The sequence below is a fragment of the Strix aluco genome, chromosome 3 (genome assembly GCF_031877795.1).
Source record: "Strix aluco isolate bStrAlu1 chromosome 3, bStrAlu1.hap1, whole genome shotgun sequence".
NCBI classification, from domain to species: Eukaryota; Metazoa; Chordata; class Aves; order Strigiformes; family Strigidae; genus Strix; species Strix aluco.
The window spans coordinates 17411106-17433595 of NC_133933.1; the positions used below are offsets into that span (position 1 = coordinate 17411106).

General features: G+C 44.3%; 1 protein-coding gene across 2 annotated transcripts in view; it reads right to left on the reverse strand.

Moving 5' to 3' along the window:
• Nucleotides 1-251: 251 nt before the first annotated feature.
• SYNDIG1 (synapse differentiation inducing 1) overlaps nucleotides 252-22490 on the reverse strand; it is an 80867-nt gene continuing 58628 nt past the window's right edge. The window contains exons 4-5 of one of the 2 annotated variants that reach the window (XM_074820601.1): nucleotides 1706-1977; nucleotides 252-1147 (exon numbers count right to left, since the gene is read on the reverse strand). In XM_074820601.1, the coding sequence (XP_074676702.1) occupies nucleotides 1819-1977 (159 nt within the window). In that variant the 3' untranslated portion in view covers nucleotides 252-1147; nucleotides 1706-1818. Of the gene's footprint in view, nucleotides 1148-1705; nucleotides 1978-2488; nucleotides 2596-22490 lie in introns of those variants that run through there. The other variant, XM_074820602.1, reaches the window with a different exon arrangement.

Below are 22490 nucleotides of genomic sequence, written 5' to 3' on the forward strand. Positions count from 1 at the left end.
CCTCAGCTTTAGCAGTGGCTGATAGTTGATGAAAATGCCTAGGAGTACATTGCTAGTCTCCAGGCTTAGTTTGAAGCCCAAGAAATCAATGCAAAAGAAGATCTATCAGTGACAGCTTTTGAGCCCAGGTACAGTATGGGATGGTCCATATGGGTACTCCTCCAGGTAGCTGAACTTGGGGTACTGGGGCAAGTTTCACTCAGTCTGACGCTTCACATCCGTCCAAAGAAAGTGTCACACGGAGCATCAGCAGCTGTATACCATGTGTTTTAATAAACTGTATAACTAGCAGAAAAATAGTTTTGGATGTGTTTGTCCTCCTCCCCCCTAAAATAAAAAAAGTCAAATTAAAACCAAAATAATGCCAACCCCAAAACAGGAGAAAAAAACTGTCCCAGAGCAAATCTGACACACAATACAGAATTGGAAAAAATGGTCTTTGATGACATTCTTGGGTAAAGAAATTATGTTTGTAAAACACAAGGCAGTGAATAATAAATGCTTATTGTTTCGAACAGTTTCTCTCTCTGTATATCTATATATGTAGATACATATATATCTATGCTGGTACACCCTTGGTGGGATGAAATGGTACATCTGTAAGTCAAAAAAGATAAAAAGTTGGCTGTGGGGAAGGAGTAAAGAAGAAAACAAATGTATTGTTTCAGTCAGTGAAGTAAGGACAACGCTCAATTCCCTTACAACGTACCATTCTTATCGATGGACATGCTTGTCTCTCCACGGATATGCTGTGTCCCTGGTCCACGGATGAGCTGTGAGATTGCAATCTGAGTGGTCTCCTTCACTGCTCTGTGTATGAGCAGGACCCCAGAAATATATGAAGCTTCCTTCCCCTGGTTAATTCCCATGCTTTACCACGATTTTTAATTTAAAATTGATTAGTATTTCAGTTTGCATTTTTTCCCCCAGGTTTCTTGCACTGACTGCTATGCAGGTCTCCATAGTAAGGTGGAGCAACCCAGATGAGCAATATGCCACAGGAATGTGCTGTTATCACGATGTGACTGGATGGAGGAATTCATTTTACAACGGATCCCATGCTACTTCGACCTCACACTCAGTCTGCGGAGCCAAGTCATGCAGTAACCTCAGCTGTTCTGCATTGGGGTGGGCCTGTGGGTCACATCTTAATCCAAAAACAAGGAAAGGAAAGAAAAAATATTTTTTATTTCCTTTTCTCCTTCCATGGAAACCTACCCACACAAGAAGAGTAGGCAATACCATTCTACGCTGAGGTCTCTGCTTCACTCTTAGGCAAATGAGTCCTGCGTTCAAAAAAAAAAGAAAATATATTCTTCCTCCTGTTGTTATATTGCTCTTTCAGAGAACCAGACACTGTCCATGCTTTCCCAGATCTCAGTGCCGTGTTTAACAAGCAAACTAAGCACAAGCTCATGCTGGCTGCAAAGTTCAGGTCACCAAGAAGGTATTAAGAGAACAGCTCAGTTTGCCAGCTGCTTGTAAACACCATATTGCAAAGAAGGCAACGTCAAAACAACCCTCCTCACACCTCCCCCAACTTCCTTCCTTTTCTTTTTTTCTTTCTCTCTTTCTTTCCTTCTTTCTTTCTTGTACGGGGGTTCATGAAGAGAAGCAAGACTTGTGCATCACAAATGGTGGAACTACCCCCACCCCAGCCAGCTTCCCACCCTACAATAATGCACAAGCCCATCTTATCCTGTACCTGCCCCCGGAAGATGTTTGTCTCTTGATCTTTTTGGAAAATCATGCAGTCTGATCTGCTGGGAGTTCTGCAGTGCAGGCGCCGGGTGGCTGGTTCTCCCCCTTTCCTGAGGCTCATAAATGATTGTTTTTGGACAGATAGGCAATAAGAGCCACGGCAACCCCAACGTAGATGCCAGTTCCGATTGTGATGGACAGCACAGCCAGGAAGAGCGCTCGTCGGGAGCTGGAGCTTGCGTGGTGGAAGTCCCCCTTGGCTACTGCTTTGTTTGTCTGCAAGATATACAACAACAACAATGCAATATATTTAGTTGCTGCACCTGGAAATGAAAATGTGATGATCATTTCTTGGCTTAAACATGATCCTGGGATATGACAGTAAACTGGTTGGAAATCAGATACTTTTTTAGCCAAATGAGGTTATTTGCACAATTAGGATGATAACGGAACCAATGGCATCTCAAGTGATACTCTGAAGTGCCTTTAAGCTTAAACATATCCTAGGATTTAATACTATGCACCATGGTGACTCCTGAGATGGCTCAGCCTCCCTGGACAGATGGACTGTGAGCCAAGGGTCTGACATCTCCCCTCCAGACACAGCTACAATCCTGGTTTTGTGAGGTGGCTGGATTCCAGCCTGGGTGGGAAAGGTAACATGGGAAAATCCCTCTAAAAATGCCACTTGCACAAAAATGTTCTTCCAAGTCAGCTGAAATGATTGATCTGTTCTTACCTGGACAAGGACAAGAGGGGCTATATTTCACCTTCCAGTGCAGTGCTTTTGAGCATACCGACTAGGTGGAACGATGGCACAGGTTCACCACCACAGAGAGGCCAGACACCACCTTGCATCTACCTTAGGCCTGAGCTTTAGTGCAGGACAAAAACCTAGGAAACCAAAGCTAGAAGATGAACACTTACACATACAAGCAGGGCAGTTCCCTTGATTATCAGAGGGATGACACATATGTTTAAGTGCTACTTTGAAGTGGGGCCATTGGTGTTGGAACCATGTTCTTCTCTCTTGGTGGTGCATTCAGCTGGATGTGTCAGCTGGAAGAGGAGTTTCTATTTTGATGGTGTTAAACTGGCTTTCGTGTCTCTTGCTACGGTTCCTGTTAACTCAGAAGACTAATCCAAAGCTCTGGTAATTGTATCACATCTTCTACGTAGCTTTGAATACCCAAGCAGGTGCCTTGAACCTGATCAGCTGGAGTTCCCAAAGTTCTTTGTCAGGCATTTTGACCTGAACACAAGGAATCTTGCAAAGTTACAGCTGATTAGTACAGCTGTCAATAATGAACACAGAAAGCAGAATCACAGCTGAGAGGATTGTGTCCTGTGATGATCCCACAGTCACACTTGACACCAGTGGGATGGTCACTGTAGAAAGCTACATATGGAGTTTGAGAAGTATTCAAATATCAGTTCTTCTAACACACCCTTCCAGATGCCTTTAAGACCAGGACCCAGGACAAAAGCAAAATCCCTGCTCAAAACAGGCAAAGGAAATGTAAAATTGGGCAGGACTGATCTACCCATTGACAAGATCACCTAATGCCATTTCAGTGGGTCTCAGTCTTGCAGCATGATGAAAGGTGGATGTCACACCATGGGTCACCCAGCAGGCAGTTACAAATCTGTCACCTACAAAAAGGGACTTGTAGAAGCATATAAGTTCCATAAGTTCTGAGGAAGTCTTTGTTCCCTTGCTACAATGAGCGAGGAATTTGTAATGCTTTAATCGTATTTCTCCACAAATGCTCGATTTACTGGGACACTTTCTGCTTCAGTGTCATCTATTGCTCTATTTTTGTCTTTGTTTTTACTGTCTTGCTTCTCAGAGCAATTTACAGCAGCCAAATGACAAGCTTCCATGCTGAAAAAAAGGCTTCTGGCCTTTCTGTCAATCACTTTATTAGGAGAACCGTCTATTCTCATTCATCAACCTTATTTTTTAAGCATAATGTCTCATAAATATTTCAGGCAGAAACAATGTCAAACAATACGTATTAAAAGAGAGAGACATTAGGCTGCAGGCGGAAGGAAAATGATCATTTCCAAACAGCAACATGTAAAAAACTCCCAGGTTTACATCTAGTGTCACGTCCTTCAGTTGAGGTGGGGAGGGCATATCCTATTCACCTTGCAAAGGATTTCCAGCCAGGCCTCTCAGCAGGGTGACCAGGAATTTCATGAGCTTCTTCTCTGGGACCTTCAAACACCCAAAAGAAGAGCCTTTTCCAGAAAAATGCCAGGGGCTTTAGGGATCATGGACATATTTGTTAGGGTCACTTAAAAAGTCTTGGCAAGGAAAGCAGAGAAACCTTTAGAAAGAGTTGGTCATTCAGCTCTCCTCAAAGGTTTTCTTCAAGCATCTGCTACTCATCATAGCATTAATAAAAAGTTTGAACAAAGAGGCTCCTATTCACTGAAGTTAGGTCAAATTTGTCAGGTGAAGGTAAATGCACAGCACTGAAGCGATTTGAGCTGTTGGATAAACTGAGGTAAACTTTGGGTTTCAACCCCCAAAATGGAGGGTAAGTTTGAAAATGCTGGAACATTTCAACTTGACATTTCTGAAATGTCACGTTATGTTATGGAAAATTCTGCAACATTTTGGGTTGACCTCTTCTAAATGAAACTTTGTACAGTTTCAAACCAGTATTTTTTCACTTGAAAATAGATGGAAACTCAAAGGGAAAAGAAACCATTAACCAAAATGTCAAATAATCTGAAAACTTGACAGTATGTCTTGATTGGATTCAATAAAAGAGGTCGGATCTATCCAAAATGATGTGTCGAGCGACCCAAAAGGATTCAGAAGGCTGATTTGTCAAGCACTAATAGCCTTTTTCCTGATAGGATCTTCAGCCTAGTGACAAACCTGCTCCCAAAGAACAGATCTTTTTCTTGATGAGCTCTTTGAGGACAGGACTGAATTTTGTGAAAGGATTGGACCTGTGGTGAAAATCCAGCTTCTCGTTAAAATGTTCAGCCCAGCCAAAACCAGATGTCTTGTATTAGTCATGTGCTGCCATAGAGTTGCTGAATTTTGCAGCTCCTGTCGTTACAATATAGCTTGATTTTGCTTGGGGAACAGGCCTGCACTTTCACAGTTCTAGTTTCCTACAAATTATCTAATCTGAGTGTAGTTTTTTTTCTTTTAACCTAATGCATATTTTGTGACTTAGCAAAATCATATCCCTCCTATATTGAATTCTGAATGTAGAGTGCATTGGTAAGGCCATATGGGAAGGACAATCTTATATTCCTCCTTTATTCCATTCACAAAGGTTTCCATTGAGATGGAGAAATCATCAACACAGAAACCATCCTCCATCAGTGTAAGACTAGTCTGAAAGGATTTGCTTATCAATAAGAAAATTCTTTGTTGCTATTCCCTAATTAGCAAAACCATCCCATTACTCCCCAGTGTCACTATATGCAAATTACAGCATTTCCGCAGGTTTAAGCTAAACAGAGCTGGAAAACAGTTACTACACAAAATGCAATTGAGGCCAATTCTAATAGGTTAGCATCTGGCCACTAATAAGCAGTTTTTCTTGAATTTTTTTGGTGTAGATCAGAGAGCCCAGTCTGACCCAGTCTCACCAGCTTTTCATTGATGTGGAAGAAAAGGTGAAAACAATGGTCATTAAACCTAAAAGGAAACTAAGACATCTAAATGCAGACAGTGGTTAGGCTGTTCACTTGTCTTCATGGTGTCTGTACCTTGGGTACTGTTAGCTGAAAGATAAAACTTGTCTCCTTAGAAAGACTGGTCACCTAAGCCCACAATCAAACACCACAGACAGACAAGCAGATGCAGCAATCCCAGTCTCCAGAGCCAAAATAGGTACAAGCACAGAGAGTGATACCTGTTGTGGACCCAACACTGGGACCTCGGGCATCAAAAACAAGCTCAGTCTTCCTTTTTGACACATGTTTTTGGGTGAAATGACAAATGTTTTCACAATGCCACTGTAGTTAAAATTCCTCAGAAAAAAGAAACAAAAATCCATTTTACCTAATTTAAAAAAAAATGCATTTCAGATAAAAATACTGAGTAAGGAAAATACCCCACCAAATTTTAGTTAAAAATGAGGTCACATTTATGGTGTGCTAGTCTGCAAACTAGTGCAAGGCAGGATGAATTAGACCGATGCTCTCTCCACTGTCACTAAACAGCCCCATCCTGGATGCCCACAGTGCCTGTGAAGGACATGCTCTGTGCCAGCCCTTGGTGCCACAGGCACCCCAATCTACGCAGAAGTCTTGCCTAAGATGATAAATCCCTGCATCCATCCAGGCGTTTCTGCTCAATTAGAGATGGGGATGGGGTAATGTGCACCACCAGGGCCCTTGCCAAGACCCTGGCGCTGACAGGACAAATAATACAAAGTCGCTGTTTGTCCGGCCATTCATACCCAGCCTGGAAATGGATTTCTGTGAGCTCCTCTTTGCAGACTGAGCTCTGGACTCACTAAAACAATATTTGCTTTTGCTACTTCTTTGCCCTGAAAAGCGAAGCCCCAGCTGTGAATATTCTGGGCTGAATACTTAGCTGGTATTAACTAGCCCATCATGCTTGACTCTGGAGGGTAATGCAGCAAGAATGGTGCAAGAATGAAGATCCAAATGCCCTGCTAACGAAGGGCTTGATTCACTACAGCCTCTTCAAGATAAGTGCCTTAAATTAAGTAGTCAGGAATACAAACAGCTATTCTAATGGGCTTAAAAGTGGCTGCAGAAGTAAGCACTTTTTCTAATCAAAATTATATTATCTGTGGAGTTTTACAGTACTTCTATCCATTCACTTCTTCCCTTCCCTGGCAAGACTGTGGCTGGGAGCCAGATGATTGATGAACCAATTTACTAGTGTTTGGGCAGCAGCAGGACCAACAGGTTTTGATAAACAGAGCAGGGGACAAATGCAAGACACAGGATGAGTTATGAGTGGGGGATAATGCATCGCATAGCACCAGGCAAGTTCCCTCACTGCACAGCCAGAAGATGAGATACTTTTCTTGCAAAGGGTTTGTGTCCCTGGACTACTCCTGCCTCTTGGTTTTCCCTTGGTCTGTGTTCTCTGGATGCCCAGATATGACTATCAACTTGACAGCTACTGGCACAGGTTGTGATGAAGGCTGGGTACTCCAAAGCTAAAAACAGGGGCTTGAGCAAATACCAGCCCCCAGTCAATCCTCTCTTTAGAGGCTTTGGAAGTAAGCCAGAAAAGTGAGAAGGGGCAGGCAATGAAGCGGTAAGGAGATCTGGAAGGTTTATCTTACTGTGTTTAACTAACAAAATGAATGTCTTGTTGTTTAGAAACACTTTCAAGGAACTTCCCTGGAGTTTCCACTTGAGCTTCTGCAAAACACATTCATCATGTCTCTGGGCTGCATGTTTTATAGGCTGAGAGAAGATGAAAACTGTACCTCCATAGCTGCAAGGCCAAAAAGTGCTGCTGCATTCCACACTGACTCATATATCATACTCACAAAATACCTTCTGGTACACTGTATCTGGAAACAAGAAACACATTGATCACAATTATTAATTCTGCCTTATCTCCCTGAGAATGGAGAGCTGGAATGGCTCCGTGTAGGAGGAGAAGACGGTATCCTGCCCCTTTGGTCAGGTGATGGGAGGATTTCTTTTCACGTCATGGGAAGAAAAGGCCAGCAGGGAGCAGGGACACACAGGCTCCATGCAGCCACGGGCCAGACCCTGAGTCTTACTTCTTCAAGTGACATGCAAAAAAAATGCCACAGAATGAGGAGTAACTTAGAGAAAATGCTGTGTCTCCTGTATCTTCTCTTATCTTTCTTCTCGTCCAAAGCTCTAGCTACTGTTTTTAACTTGCCCAAGTTGTACTTCTGCTGATCTCACATTTCTGGTCAATATACCTTCAGGCTTACACCACATATTTTCACTGATGGTGAGAAAAAGACTTTATAGAGTCTTTGTTAGAGATACAGATGGGAAAAGGGTGAAGTCAGGATTTGTCTCTGGACCATGAATGACTGCATGGAGATGCCAGTCAGCAGGGAAAGCATGGGGCTGGCAGACACCTGGCATAGGGGTTGGGACGTGGCAGGAGACTTCTCACTCCTAAGGAGGGCATCAAAGGGATAGTGGTGTCCCATCAAACAGCTCCACAGGCAGAAATGGTAAACTAAATAAATGACAAATGGTACTTTGCTCTGTCAGGCATTTGCAAACTCCATTATGCCCATAGTATAATAGAAACTTCAGCCTGTGGCAACTTGTCTTTTAGGTACCAAAGAGATCTTCTAGAGGTTTCCATCATTCTGCTGGGAAGTTGGCCCAGGAAATGGACATGAGTATCAAGTATTCCCTGTCTGGAACTTACTGTGGAAACAGTGGGGAGCAGGTGTCACCTGAAATGCAGGCATTTCTGAACAGATACACAAACCTCCTAGACTCAATGCTGGACTTAATCTCTACTGATGCTTAAGTTTCTTTTCCTCCTCAAAGGAAGGCATCCAACTTCGTCTAATCTAGCCTGCAGACTGCAATGTCCAAAACCAATTGCTGGATCATCTTCGGGAAATTCCCATCCACACTCCAGTGTTGACAGGTAGAAACTAGATACCTTGCTTGGGATCAACGTCATTCTTTCAGTGAGGGATAAACCCCAAAGTGAGCATTTAGAAGATAAAAAGTGTAAGATCTTGACCATCTCCTTATCTCTCACTGTCTGGTAGCACTGAGATACAGCTGAAGTGGCTGATAAGGACCCTGAGACAGTAAATGCCTAGCCCACATAGAACTTCCCCTAGAGGAATGCCGAGATACTATGAGTACTTGGGTAGCAGTGACAAAAGGATGATACAGGGACATCACCAGAGTTTCATTAACACATAGAGAGGGAATAAACTGGCATATGCAGCTGCTGCTGCTGCTTTGCTCGAGGCTCTTGCCAGATGTCCTAAGTGCTCTGCTGCACCTCAGACTGACAAAACAAAATTCAGTGTGAAAACCTACCCCTGAAGGATTTCTTTCAACAGTGAATCCTCATTCTAGTAAATAAGCTTCTGCCTGCAGTGGCCAGAGCATAGCACTGTGCAATGTGAGTGCTGCTTCCCATCAGCAGCCCCTCTGGCCTGCCTCACCCCCTTCCTTACCATAACTGCTCAGCAAGGCAGTGAAACAAACAACAGGCTCATCCCAGTAGAGGCAGGAACAATGACCTATGTGAAGGCAGTGAGAAAGGACAGGCTGGTGACCATACTCTCTCTGGAGTAGTCTCTTGTGTTGCACTTCAAGTCCATGTCATTTTAACCTTACCTGTCTCCATCCAGCCCTCCAAGTGGCATTTCCTTCGTGAGCATCACCTTCTTTGCCCTACAATGGCATATGAACTTCCAGCCTTGGCAAAATGTGGCAGGTGAAAACAAGTGGCCTGAGTAACAGGATTTCTACTGCCACCAAATTAAATGATGCTGTGTCGGTGGAAGGGGATGTACTGGGAACAATATTTATTCCTGGAAACCCATGAAAGGCTCAGAAGAGAGTGTGAATGGGGAGAAGACGGTGTAAATGGAAACCAGCATGCGTCTGCCTCTTCTGCATGATCAACTCTCATAACATCTGGGTTTCAGCCATTGGGTCATTTTGGTATCAATGTTTTCTGCTGGAATTTGAAAATATGACGTAGGCGAGGACGTGATTCAGTCCCCGGCTGGTGCTGCCTGTGGTGTTTGATTGTGTATTGAAGTGCAGATAAAACTATAAATGTCCGAATGAGATTTCGACACTTGGAAAAACAAGAGCATAATAATGAGAACAGCAGGCATAAAAGGCCTGAATGAGCAGAATGCAGAGAGATGTTTTTAGACAAGCTCCACAGCAACAGCAGTTCATTTGATTGCACTTGAGAGAATGAGACCTCAGCCTGGGATATGAGGGCAATTCTGTTTTCCTGGTATATACAGGAATTTGGATGTTTATGTTAAAGAAGATGATTTCCCCCTTCCACTCTACTTCTAGCCCTTAAACAGATGTTGCCATTTTGTGATGAAAGAAAAGAAAATTTGGAAAGGTGACATGTGGTGAACCCTAGTTTACGCACACACAGACATATGCCCACACAGACGTACACACAGTTGACATGGGTTTGTGTCCACACACATAGACATATACATCTGCCTAGAGGTTGGATGCAGCTACCTAGATACCACTTACGTTTATCAACCAATTATTAGTGACCAATTCAGTCCCAAGGGACTCCTTTACTTTTCCCATTTAGATGGCTGTTTGTTTCTTCCTTTGAAGACAGAGTTTAAAATGTGAGCATTACTCAAGAAGGGAAATCTGGAAGTGATACCTATTTTTCAGATTCAATTTTGTGAGTGGCGAGAAGTTGCCCTCAGCTCAGGGGACATCACAAGGTACTTTTTGCCCACGGTGCTCCTACCCATGCAGGATCTGTATTGGGACTGACTGGACAGTGCCACAGATGAGTCTGCATTTCAGGACTGTCAGAGTTTCTTGATATTGGATCTGGTGTGTGGTCAGTAACAGAGGTCACCAAGAGGCTGTGGTGTCTCAATTCTTGGAGATATTCCAAACTCCACTGGACATGGTCCTAAGCAACCTGCTCTACCTGTCCCTACTTGAGCAGGGAGAATGGTCTAGATGACCTCCAGAGAGCTCTTCCAACCTCAACCATTCTGTGATTTTGTGAAGACTTGACAGTTGTACAAAGTTGTGCAAGGGGTTATTCAACTGTCAATTTGTTTATCACAAACATTCCTCTCTGTTTCACAGGCAAAAACAGGGGTTTTAAAGCCCTGTAATGACTTTGTTAGGGCTCTGCTGACGGACCTGCTGGAGATAGGTTTTGGAAAAAGCTGCATTCATATATTTCTACCTCTATCTTGTTATGTAAGGTTGGTGTAGAGAGTGGTTTCCCTCTGTCCACACCCAACCCTACTGCTGCATGACCCTCCAACTCCATTTGTATGAAGGTGCAGTGCATGGTCCCAACCTGGGTAGTTGTGGATCTCAGACCTCACCGTTGGGACCTTTTCTGTCCATGAGCATGGCCACATGACCCCACACCCAGTCATGTGGGTATGTGTCTTATGTGGAGTGGTGGCATCAATCCCCAGCTCCAAGTTGGGGGCTCATCATTTTGGCCCAATTTGCTATCCCTTGGGGTAGATGAGTAGGCTGTTATGTGGCAGTTCAAAATGTCCACAGTACCAAGCAAGAGGAACATGGTGAGGCACTAGCTCTGTGACATTTGGTGTGACCTGTTTTTGTTTTGTTCTGGTTCCTTCTATCTGCCTCTGGTCCTCTTTCACATTTGTGATGAGAGGAAGACCATGTCAGTGTACCTTCACTGCAGTGGCCCTGATCTTTTTTCCCTCCATCACAAGTCACACAGCAGAGGAAAGGGTAGAAGATGCTGCCCAGTGCTGCCAGAGAGGATCTCAGCCCTGAACACCCACCTCCTGCCCTGGGAACAGACAAGAAAGGAATGGTGGGACAAGGAAGTGATGGGGGTTTCTGCCTTGGGCAGCCTGAGCCACATTTTGGGGGAGGACAAGAATGGGGAGAGTCACAGACAGTGCAGGTTTGAAAGTGTCTCTGGGATGGTTTCTCCTGGCAGGAACAGATTTGATCAGAGAATGAGTTCCTCCAGTTCTGAACTCTCAATTTTCTCACCTGCAGGTGCCCCTATTTGAGTTGAAACTAGAACTCTGGGATTTAAGGGAATTATACAAACTCTTATCAATAGGCCATTAATGGTTTTTGGGATAAGATTAAGAACTCTTATGTAAGATTCATTCTTGTTTGTTGATATCAGTAGCTTTCTCAGCTTTGTATTACAATCATCCACGATGTCTCTACATGTGATCTGTGTTACATTGTTCTTTATCTTATTTACTCCCAATTTCATGTGCTGAGGACATTCAGAGTAGCTCTTTCTGATCTGTTGTTGGCAGAGCCTGGTTTCCTTAGGACAGTTTTTTTCCCAGCACATGGCGTGGGTACCACATCAGTTATATGGAAATGTCTCTGGAGGATTGTTTCTTGGGGTACCATTCGACAGACCAGCCTGCAAACTCTGAAATTACTCTGATTCCCACCAATCCTGTGGTGACATCTTTCTAGGCAGGAGACCCAACCCAAGCTATTTCTGAGAAAAAAATTGTCATTTGATGTGTTAACTAGTGAGGTAAGAAGTTACCAAGCGCTGTGGACTCCGAAGCATCTGACAGTGAATGTGAGGTAACTTAATCCTCTTCCTTCAAGGAGCATGTTTACCTTGAATGAACTCAACTTTTTGATAGGGTACTTCAGACATGTCCATGGAGTCACCAAAGATCAAATGATGAAGATTACCTCTTTCATGTGAGACCTTTTCTCCCCTTTCCATTCCTTCTACTTTCTCAAAGTCCACAAAAACAATGAAACTGGGGGCAAACCCCCAAAACTATTTTCTCTTGCATTGCTTCTTTGTTCTCTTTAAACCTTAATGTTCTTTTCTCCCCCTCTCCTGGATAGGCAACATAAGTGATGCAACTGGCTTTAGCAGACAGACACAAGGGACTGCATGACCAGAGGGGTGATTAATATAGAGCAAGAACCCTGCTTCTCCAAGGCACTCCATGGATTGTTTTGAGTGGGATATGGGCAAAATGCCTGACAAGCACATGCTGGAAGAAAGCTCTTCTTGGGTTCCCAGCACATTTAATCCAACATTAAAAATCCTAGGGGCAAGCAGAGTCACAGGCTGTGTGTGCTTTAACATACCATCTCTTCAGTATGACAGAAAGTTTTGTGGATTTGCTTTATAAATGGAGACAACAGCAAGTAATTAAGAGCCTGATGATCCTGCAGCACTCTTGCAAGGAGAATAACTTCAGAGGGGATATACCCCACTTAGAGTCCAGTCTGAATATAACATCAGGGGGTTGCCTTTCCATGTGGCCAGGAATTAGGTCAAATAGAAATTTTCCTAACAATACCAGTAGACCAGGTTCTCAGTCCTTTGGAGACACTGGAAGCATTCATGTTGATCCAATGTCGCTACAGAACAGGGCTCAAAATTACAGCATTTCTGACCTTGCAGCGTCTTCTGGGGAGATATCTGTGTATTTTACATACTTCTCATTGGAAAATGATATTTTATCCCTAGGACCAAATGCCCACGAAGGTCAGCTCAGTAGGGCTGCTGTGACCTGTGGTGGCTGAGGATTTGCATCTCAGTAGGTGGATGGTCAGGCTTGATATCAAGGACACTTGGAAGTCCAGACTTGCTTGTGCTGGGGAGTGCTCCAGATGAGCAGAGACAGAGCATGCTGCTGCACAGAGCCTGGATCATTCACTGGCATTAACCAGTGTCTCTCCAACCTTTTCATTCTTCACTCTTGTCCCTTAGTTTGATTAAATTAAAGAATAATGCCCAGTTTTCATTCAGATTTTTAAATCAGCCAAACCATCTTCATCTAAAAACAATGACACAGCAGGGAGGGAGAAGTGGGGTGATCCTGCAAGGAAAGGCAGAAGCTGCAGCAAAATCAGGCTTCTGAAAGGTATCCTGATGCTACTAAACTTCTTTTATTTTAGCAACAGTCAGAAAGAAATCTAACTAAATTGCAAAGGCTTCAGAGAGTGTCTACACAGAATATTTGCTGGTTCAATTGTATTGCTTTAAGAGGCAAATCAGTTTACTCCCAGAGCTTTTTGTATCAGCCAGTTCTGCAATAAATTAACTTCCAGAATATGAACAAGTCTATTCTTCCCCATGATGACTTTGTTTCTCATAAGAGGCAAGGAGCTTCGTTTAGGAGTCCCCAGAGGAAAGTGAATCTGAATTAATTTGGGGTCTGCTCTCAGAAGGCTGCATCTGACACCCCCTCCACCTTGCAGGAATGCCAGATAGCTTGTGTGTCCATGCCGTTTGGATGGTGGAGGAGAGCTGTCCAGCATGAGGAATAGGATGTGCTGAGCATCCCTTGCCTTCCCCACTGCTTATCTGGACAACAAATGGACTTCATCATATACAGGAGCCCTACTGCTCTGCTTACTTGGTGAGCAAAATTGGCCAACGGATTGAAAAGTTATCAGTGAGGTCTGACAGATAGATGGACTGGCAGACAGACAATTACAAAGGCCACAAAAAATTAACACAAGCTGCAAATTTCCCTAGTGTATGGGTTATGCATGTGTGGTACCAGCAAGGAAATGCCTAGCCTTGATTTGCTATTGAGTGCATCAGGAATGCCCTCGCACATGCTAGAGCTGTAAGACAGCTAAATAGGAGCGAGCTGTAAATGCAACTCCTGCAAAATGGTGATGGTCTCCTTTCCCAAGGGCAAGTAGGAAGTGCCAACTACATCCCCACAGAGCCCAGCCACCTGTGGCAGGGATAAAAAACAGGACTCAAGCTTCAGTCCCTTCTCTTCCTACCCAGCACCATTCCCCAATACCAGCAGCAGCTCCCTAGACTCATAGTCAGCACTTTCCTGTCTCTTGACTTTGGCTCCAAGCCCAGATGACAGCAGCAAATCCAGCGGAGTGTCATGAAAGTCTTGTTTCAGGTATCTCAAAGCCCTGTGAGCTGTGACAGAGAATGGCCCTGGGCAAAATTAACTCTTTCTGGCAGACAATTAGGTGTATTGCTTTGATTTTAAAACTTTGATGTGTTCCCTTTCTCTTCTGACTAAAATGATTAACACCTCTTCCCTGCATAAAACAAACTGTCTTGGTTTGGTCAAGTAAAACATTTCATTCAATCGCATATACTTTTTTTTTTTTTTTTTTGATGTCTCATTCCCTGAAAAATGTTGAAGAATAGCATAAAGGACTCTGTCATCTCCATATACTGATACCTCTGACACTGGAGATGTGAAACTGTATTTATTTTCCTTTTTTGAACACAGCAGCAAAGTATTTTCTTTCAAGGGGCTGTCTCAGAGGGAAAATTCCATTAGAAGTTGTATTTTTGAATTCACCATTAAAATTTTAGCAATGCACATATCATGGATATTATTTGGGAACAACATCATGAAAGTATTACAGAAGTACATGTTTACCCTGTTCTTAAAATCCTTTCTTCCTACCTGCTTATGCCACCACCAGAGGCAGGTTATGGGGTTGGATGGACACCTGGTCTGACCCAGAATTTTCATCTATTCTTAGGAGGGTTCAGCACTGTTGGTTTATAATGCAGGGTCCCATGCTCGGTTAATCCATTACGCTAATATGGTATCCCTGCGTTTATTTAACAAAGGACTGTTGATTTTGCTGACATAAAAATTTCACCTATTTAGTACAAGAGCTGAAGTCACCATATTTTGATCAAAAAAAATCTGTTTGTTCTTGACTGAAGTACCAAAAGCACTGTGAACTTGGCTCCCTTAAGCTTTCTGCTCAGATTTCCGTTACCATTTTTAACAGAAACTTCTGAGCTGGTAACAAGTATGGAAATAAGGCAGTGCATTTTTGCCTTTCTGATCAACATACTTCTTTTAAAACAAAATGTAATTAGTTTTCTATCTCTTGCTTTTCCCTCCTCCATTTTTTTAAATGTTGTCACTGCTTTTAGAATAGGTCCTATATTTACATGGCAAAAAAATATTGACCGAAGTTCCATGAAAAAATACAACCGTGACATTCCACAAGACAGAAAGTCAGGAAGAAGGTTTTAAAAGCTCTAGAGGAGAAGAAAATAAATAGATCTTTTAATACTTTTAAAACAACTCAAACCGCATTCAAAATTAAATAGGGATACAGGCAAGGGACTGAATATGAGAAGTGGCATTTCTTTATGGGAAAGGGCAGAAAGCAGTGTCAAAAAATATGTTAAACACAAATGTGTGCTATCAGAATTTTTTAAAAATGTAAATTAACTTAAGCACTTTATATAGAGAGTTTTGAAATATTTCACATTGCTTTTGAGCTTTATTTGGTGATTGGGTTTTTTTCTACATGTTAACCAAACCTTTCAAATCAAAAATTTTGTTACAATTGAAAAAAGGGATTGGTTTTGTTCTGCTAGAAAATATATTGATATGGGATTTTCCAACCTTTTCAAAATGTTTTTGAAAACCTTCTGAGACAAGAAATTTCTCAAAACAACTCTTTTCTGAAATGCATTTTATATATATATATATACACATATATATATGCACACACGGTCTTAACAAATCAACAAAACTTTGGTGCATAAATTCTCATTTGCCTCCAATATTGGTCATTATTCATTCAATTTTTAATTGCTTTCCAGTAACCAACACATGTTGCTGCTTCATAAATGTGACCCTTTTTGAGGAAGCTGCCTCTCTTGTTGGGGCTGGGATGGCCTCAAGCGAACAAATTCCTGTGGAGTGTGACCCTCCTGAGAAGAGGTGGTCTGGACCTATGGGGTATTTTGTGCCTGCTGCTGGATGCAGACCTGAAGCTGCCTTTGGTGCCTTGGAAAACACCTAGGCTAGAAGGGAAGTACTAAGGAAATTATTCCTGGCTAGGCTGCTCGTACTGTGGGGGGGAGACGTGGAAACTGCATTACGTGGTGTGATCACTTCAGTACAAAGAAGACATTCTCCATCCTCCATGTCTAGCCCCCAAAACCATCCTTGGATAGGGAAAGAATGAATAAGGAGAAAAAATGTGCTGTAAGACAAGCATCCTACCCAAACACCCACCAGCATCTACTAATGCCAGTAACACCTCTGCACAGGCTGAAGAAACTGGAGGACATGCTCATCTCTTGATTCAACTCCATACTCAGTAGAGGAGGACTCAACAAGATCTTATTTTTCACTACAGGGAAAGTATATCAGCTGACCTGGAACAGTTCATTTGTATTTGTCACCAGTGCTGTTGGCATGGAAATGGAAGGTCTAACCTTGTATTAAGCTGTCAACACCCTGAAATGACTGCTCTGTCTTTCCTATGACTCAGCGTCTGCAAGACAAGAACTCCATGTTCTCCAGCAATAACACATCGCAGTGTTGTCATGCCAGCAGATACCAGCCCCTAATCTCCTGTGTACAAAAGTCCTCCTTCCTATAACTACAGTACTCCCAGGCAGAGGGTCCTGTGTTTCTATGGTGCAGGGCTTGCATGTGTGGGGAGTCTACCAAAGGGCTTTATCTCAGCCCTTGCTCTTTCCCTGTAGATTTCTTCCCCTTTGACCTCCTGTTACTCATTTCTGCTCCTCTTGTTGTCCCTCTGCTTGTGGTTCACTCGCTCTTTCTTCTACCCAAATAGCAACCCTGCTTTGCCATTTTGTGGACTTTATCTCCACCCTTTTAAATGGGTGCAGGCTGTCTGAAGGGTGGAAGGTGCCATACGTTGCATTCTTATGATGAATGTTTCAGCATGAAAAAAGCTTTCTGCAGAGCTGGGGCATGGGTGTATAGAAGACATCCAGGCAGAAGCACTACCTTCCCAGGGGTGGGCAGCTGGAAGGAGCCCAGCAGCAACCAGAGTGATCTATAAAGGCTTTGCTCATACTTCTGCGGCACAGTGAACAGGGCAGAAAGTTGGTGATAGATCAGGGGAGCTCTCCACAAAAGCTGCTGCTGAGGAGCAAGTCACCTGCCAGAGAACTAATAACAGCCTCTCCCAACCCAGTCTGTCTGCTGGTGTCACAGAAAGACCAGTGAGACCCCACACCTGCAGAGCCTTAAGCAAATGAGTGAGGGACACCTGCAGGTCTTGCAGCACAGAGGTGCTGGTTTCACCTCCATGATAGCAAGGACATCCTGCTAATGTGCCTTCATCATGCTGAGTCAGCTCTTATTCCTGCCCACAGGAAGAAAGCAAACTGGCTTGAGACATGTATCCTCAAGGATTCTCTAGCTTTGGTATTCTCTCTTCCTCCAGCATCTTACTAATGCCTGCAGTAACCACCTTATAATATTGTTTTCTTGCTGCAGGCTTGCTCCCTGAATCTCCTATTGCCATATGAAGGGAAAGGAGCAGGATGGAGCAGAGCTTCAGCAATTCTTACATTAGTGTGCTGGGACCATTTTATTTTTGATTCATGGGGCCCCCAGTCAGAATATTTGCTGCTTTGATAACTGGTGGAAGGAAGAGGCCATCCCAAAGGTCTCTTCTGCCTTTAACAAACTGCTCCACAGGGATAAGGCTCCTCCTCAGTGGAAATCCATTAGCATACAAACATAAGTCCTCATTGTCCAACAGGGAGAGCAAAGATTGCTAATAAGGAACCTTCTTAGTGGCTCTGAGGGGTCATCAACAACCTGGCCAAGTTTTTTAATATCAAATTATTCCAGAGCGTACAAACAGGAACATGAAGTCTGCTTATTTTCTCTTTCCCTCTCCTTCAATTCTGTTGCATACATATAGCAAATATCTTGCTCCCCACGATTTAACTGGCATTATTGTGTCTGCCAAAAGTAATGAAAAATGAAAATCAAAAGCTCCCCTCTCCAGCCAATTAACTTGTCTAGCAGAAGGCAGGTCAAGCCTGAAGAGTGGCTGCTGCAGACGCCAGGTCCCTGTCAGCAGGAGGGCGGTGTTTTTGTGTGTACCCCTGTCTGCATGTCAGTGAGACCACTGCAGAGAGGCAGAGAATGCACAAGCACATCCACTGCGGGAGGATGTGACCTGTATGCCACACTCTTTCTGTGAAGAGGGATAAAAGCCTCGGCAGGACGCTCCAGTTGAACAGAGGACTCGTTCTGTGAAATGCAAGCCTCAGGAGTCAGACCAGACTCCCTTTGATTTGAAAGGACTTTGCCTCTTGCTCTCCAGTCCCTTCCCTTCCAGGTACTGGGAGCTGAGTGTGCTACCCTGTGGGCATCTGGCAGGATGACAGCCACTACAGAGAAAATACCTTTCACATATAAGTCCCTCTAGTTTGGCCACCTCGTGTCCAGGACTATTCCACCACATACTGGCAGGCAGAGGAATGCTATAAGCCTGCCTTTGCTTTTCCTGCAAAACCCATTTGAAAGCCCTCCACACCCTTTTTGTGGCAGGGATCAGCATGCCACACTACTACAGCATGAGTTGCCACCCATCACCTGAGCTGCTGACATTACCCAAGTCAGTGCCCTCTGCCTGCCCCAGCTTGCGAGAACAAGTGCCCAGAGACAACAACCTGCATCGCGGCCTGAGCTAATGGGCTCGGGCTAGGAACCAGTGTGCCTTGGGATCGGACAGCTCACAGGCCACGTATCTTGAATTTGCTCGTGCCAGGGTTTTCGCAAGAGCTCAGCCAGCTGGGGACAGAGAGAAGGGGCAGTCAATGCCAAACTTGTTAAAACCTGCCTCCTGGGTGGGTTCCTGAGCACAGTAGTGAAGGAGATCTGGTCTGCCCCTGGGGACCAAGTCCTCAGAGCTTGCTCAGAGCCATTCTTATCGCTTGGTGAGGAGAGATGAGGAGCAACAGATCCATCTGATTCACGCAGCAGCAGTTTTACACAAAAGGATATGGGAGAGGATGGGCCACATCCAGAGGTGCTAGCAAGTGAGCAGGGTGAAAGTCTGGATGCAGAGATATAAACCATGTGGATGCTTAAATATCTTCCACAGTGCAACAGTGGAGCTGTAAAAGGAGGGCTGCGCTAGTGAGGCACAAAGCCTACCCTGGTCTTATATCTCTGTTGCATTTGTCCATCAGAAGATTTCAGCAGGAGTCATTCATGTGGGGAGGGATTTGGTAATTATTTATTTCAGAGCTCACTCACTGTCCTCTCCTCCTCCCCCTTCTCTCTCTCTCTTTCATCTCTGCCCCACTGGGCTAATACATACTTCATGACTGAAATACATCCTTTGTGAAAATATTCCACTAAAATATTCATGAACAACTGTTTTCATTATTTGCTCAGTGCTAAATGACTTCATGATAGCTATGCACCCAGAGGTCTAAAGCAACCATCTGCCCTGGTGACCAGCACTACCCCACTGTCTCCTTCTGTTCCCTCTTTGTTTCTCACTTTTTCTAAGCTGTAAGCCCTTGGGGACAGGCTCATGCATTTTTCTTGTCATTTCCAAGGTGTTATCTTTGATTTGAGGAGCAGCTAGCACAATAGGGATCCTTGTCCTGGACAAGCGCTGGTGGCAGTAATAAGATACAGATGTTATCAAGAGCACCCTAACGACACTAAGCTAGTTGTCCACACTTCTCCACTAGAAAACAGCACAAGGCCAAGCTCTAACCCATTTTGGAACAGGATACAAATATTATTACAGGGTGCTCTCTGAGCCTTTGTTTCCTTTCAATTCAGAGACAAAGTTCACACAGTAGCAAGAATGCTAGCCACAAAAACACTCTGAGTATCAGGTAAGACATATTTCACTTTTGCTTACATTTCTGTCTCCTGCTACAGAAAAGCTGTCTACTGATGGAGGAAATATTTCTTTCCAGTATAATTATAGGTAGAGTTATTCCTGCTCAGTGGAGTTACCCTGTGGTTCCTTGTGCAAATAGCAGTCCCATATGCAAAACTTTCAGAGATGGGAAGTCACTCTCACAGGGCACAGCTCCACCACTCCTGATGGGAGTGGGTTCTGCATGACTTTGTCCCTGACTCCCTCAGCAAATGTCTCTGTGACATTTCAAACCTCCAGCTGAGACAGACTTAAGACATGCTCTGTGGTGTCTGCATGTGGGAGGGAGCATTTGAGAAAAGTATCCACTTGAAGAAACCCTTTCAGGGGATGTGAGCAAATATGTCCCACTGGCTGGTACAGGGCAGAAAGTGGGACTTAAGTGTCCGGAGACATCTGGGACGATGAGGTAGGAGTGAAGTGCCAAGAAACAGGAGGTTTTCAAAACAGAGGGCCCCCTGACATCCCTGGAAGGTGATGTGGAACAGCCACAACTGTTTACGATTTTGCCAGCCTTAGGCAGCAGGACAGATTGCTAGTGGTGTGCACACCACTAGAGAAGCCTTGGTTTGTGCTGGACTCCACAGTGGGCTGGATGTGGCCCTTACCTCTCCACTGTGCTGCCTCCCCTCTTGAACAGGACCACAGATTGAAATTTCCTTTCTGCAGTTCAGTGTTAGATAACATGCCAAAGAGCCCTGGGCGGGGGAAACGGGATGTTGTGGAGCCTGGTGACAGCAATCTGCAGAAAAAAATATTCTGTAGAGCTAATATATTCTGTAATGCCTAACACGAGGGGGTCCTAAGCCCAGCCGTGAGATATCAGTGAGGTCAGATCCCTACTGCCAGCAGATGACTTTCATGTGCCTATACTTGGCCCAGGTATGCAAGGATGATGAGGGGCCACCAGTTCATTTGATGGGAAATGAACAATTACAGTCAAGCAGGGGCTGCTCTGCTCAGCCCTGAGGGACATACATGACTGTGAATGTGGTTTCCCTGCACAGTGCAGGAGGAGCTGGGTAAAGGAGCACAGCATCGGGCTTTGGGGCACATCTTTGCAAGGAAGGGAACTTGGTCTCTCTTCCAATGCTGTGTCCTGACTCAGACCCACCAGACTCCTCACTCAAGGTCTGTGGTGCTTTTAACTCAGGCTAGCTGCTGGAGCTGCTGAACTATCCACGGGAGGCTGCTAACAGTATTTGTATTGTTTCTTCTCCTGAGAAGGCCCAGGGGGGCAATGTGTTCCCCTGGTAGGAAAGGCACACCTGGAAGTTCCCCTCAGTGGAGCACAAAGAACCGGAGGAAGTGCTTTCCAGGCTCCTGGGAATGCAGACAGGAGACTCAGCCCCACACAAGGCCAGGGATGTAGCAATGGGCATGAGTGATCAAGGTTCATACAGTAACGTCTTCTGATGGATGAAAAACTGGATGAGATACTGGGCGTGCAGGATCTTCACGGGGAATGAGAGAACATGTGCATAGTTTTGAGGATCAGTCAGGCCGGAAAGGTACATTGCTAAGCTGCTCACCGGGTGATGGGTAATGAACAGTGCCCCTTTAACCCCACATCTGTACTAAAGCAGGGGAGCTGCTTTCTGGCACATCTAGGTGGGCACTTCTCTGGCCATCACCACTTTTAGTCTGGACAGTGTGTGAACTGTGAACCAGCTGAGACACAGTCAGTGACATGGCTCCACAGAAAGAAAAACATCAATACTGAAAATAGAAGAAGCTGTGTCACCAGGATGGAATGGGTCCACTTTCAAATGAGCCCTTCACTAGGTAGAAAGAGTGGGTTTATTATCTGCAAGCATGTGGCTTGGAGCAAAGCACCAGGTCATGACAGCAATCTCAAGGGTGTTTCAGTTGCCATCGCTGCTGTTGGAGCAATTAGGCTGAGTCACTTCAGTGCTCTTTAAAAATCATTTTGCTTTCTCTTTAACTTCGTGTGAGAGACAACTAAGGTTCTGGCCCTTGCCCACAGTAAGGAAAGTAATGAAAGGGATGTCTACAGCAATTTGAGGCTACCTTACTCCCTTCTTTCAGATTCCCAGTGCTTTTGGAGAGCCCTGAATTATTTGCAGAGGAAAACACTGGCTTTCTGAAACACTGGAGTGCTAGTGCAAGGGCACATCTTCTCAGACAGTTCTTTGTTTTGTTTCTCCCTCTCTCTTTGGTCCATAAAGGTTTTGCAGTAGTGCCATTGGGAGGGTAAAGCAAGGGAGTTGTGCTTATTTGAGTGGAACAAGGCTGATTTACATCCATCATTGTGTTGTCTACCTGCCTTTCATGCAGCAGCATCTGACACCCCTATGACATTGTGGGCCTGCACACAAGTTGGATGGAGGGGTGTGAATTTAGGTCACCAGTCTTACAGCCTTTGAGGGATGGTTGCTCTTTGATACTTGTCAGCAACAGGGCTTGTGAGG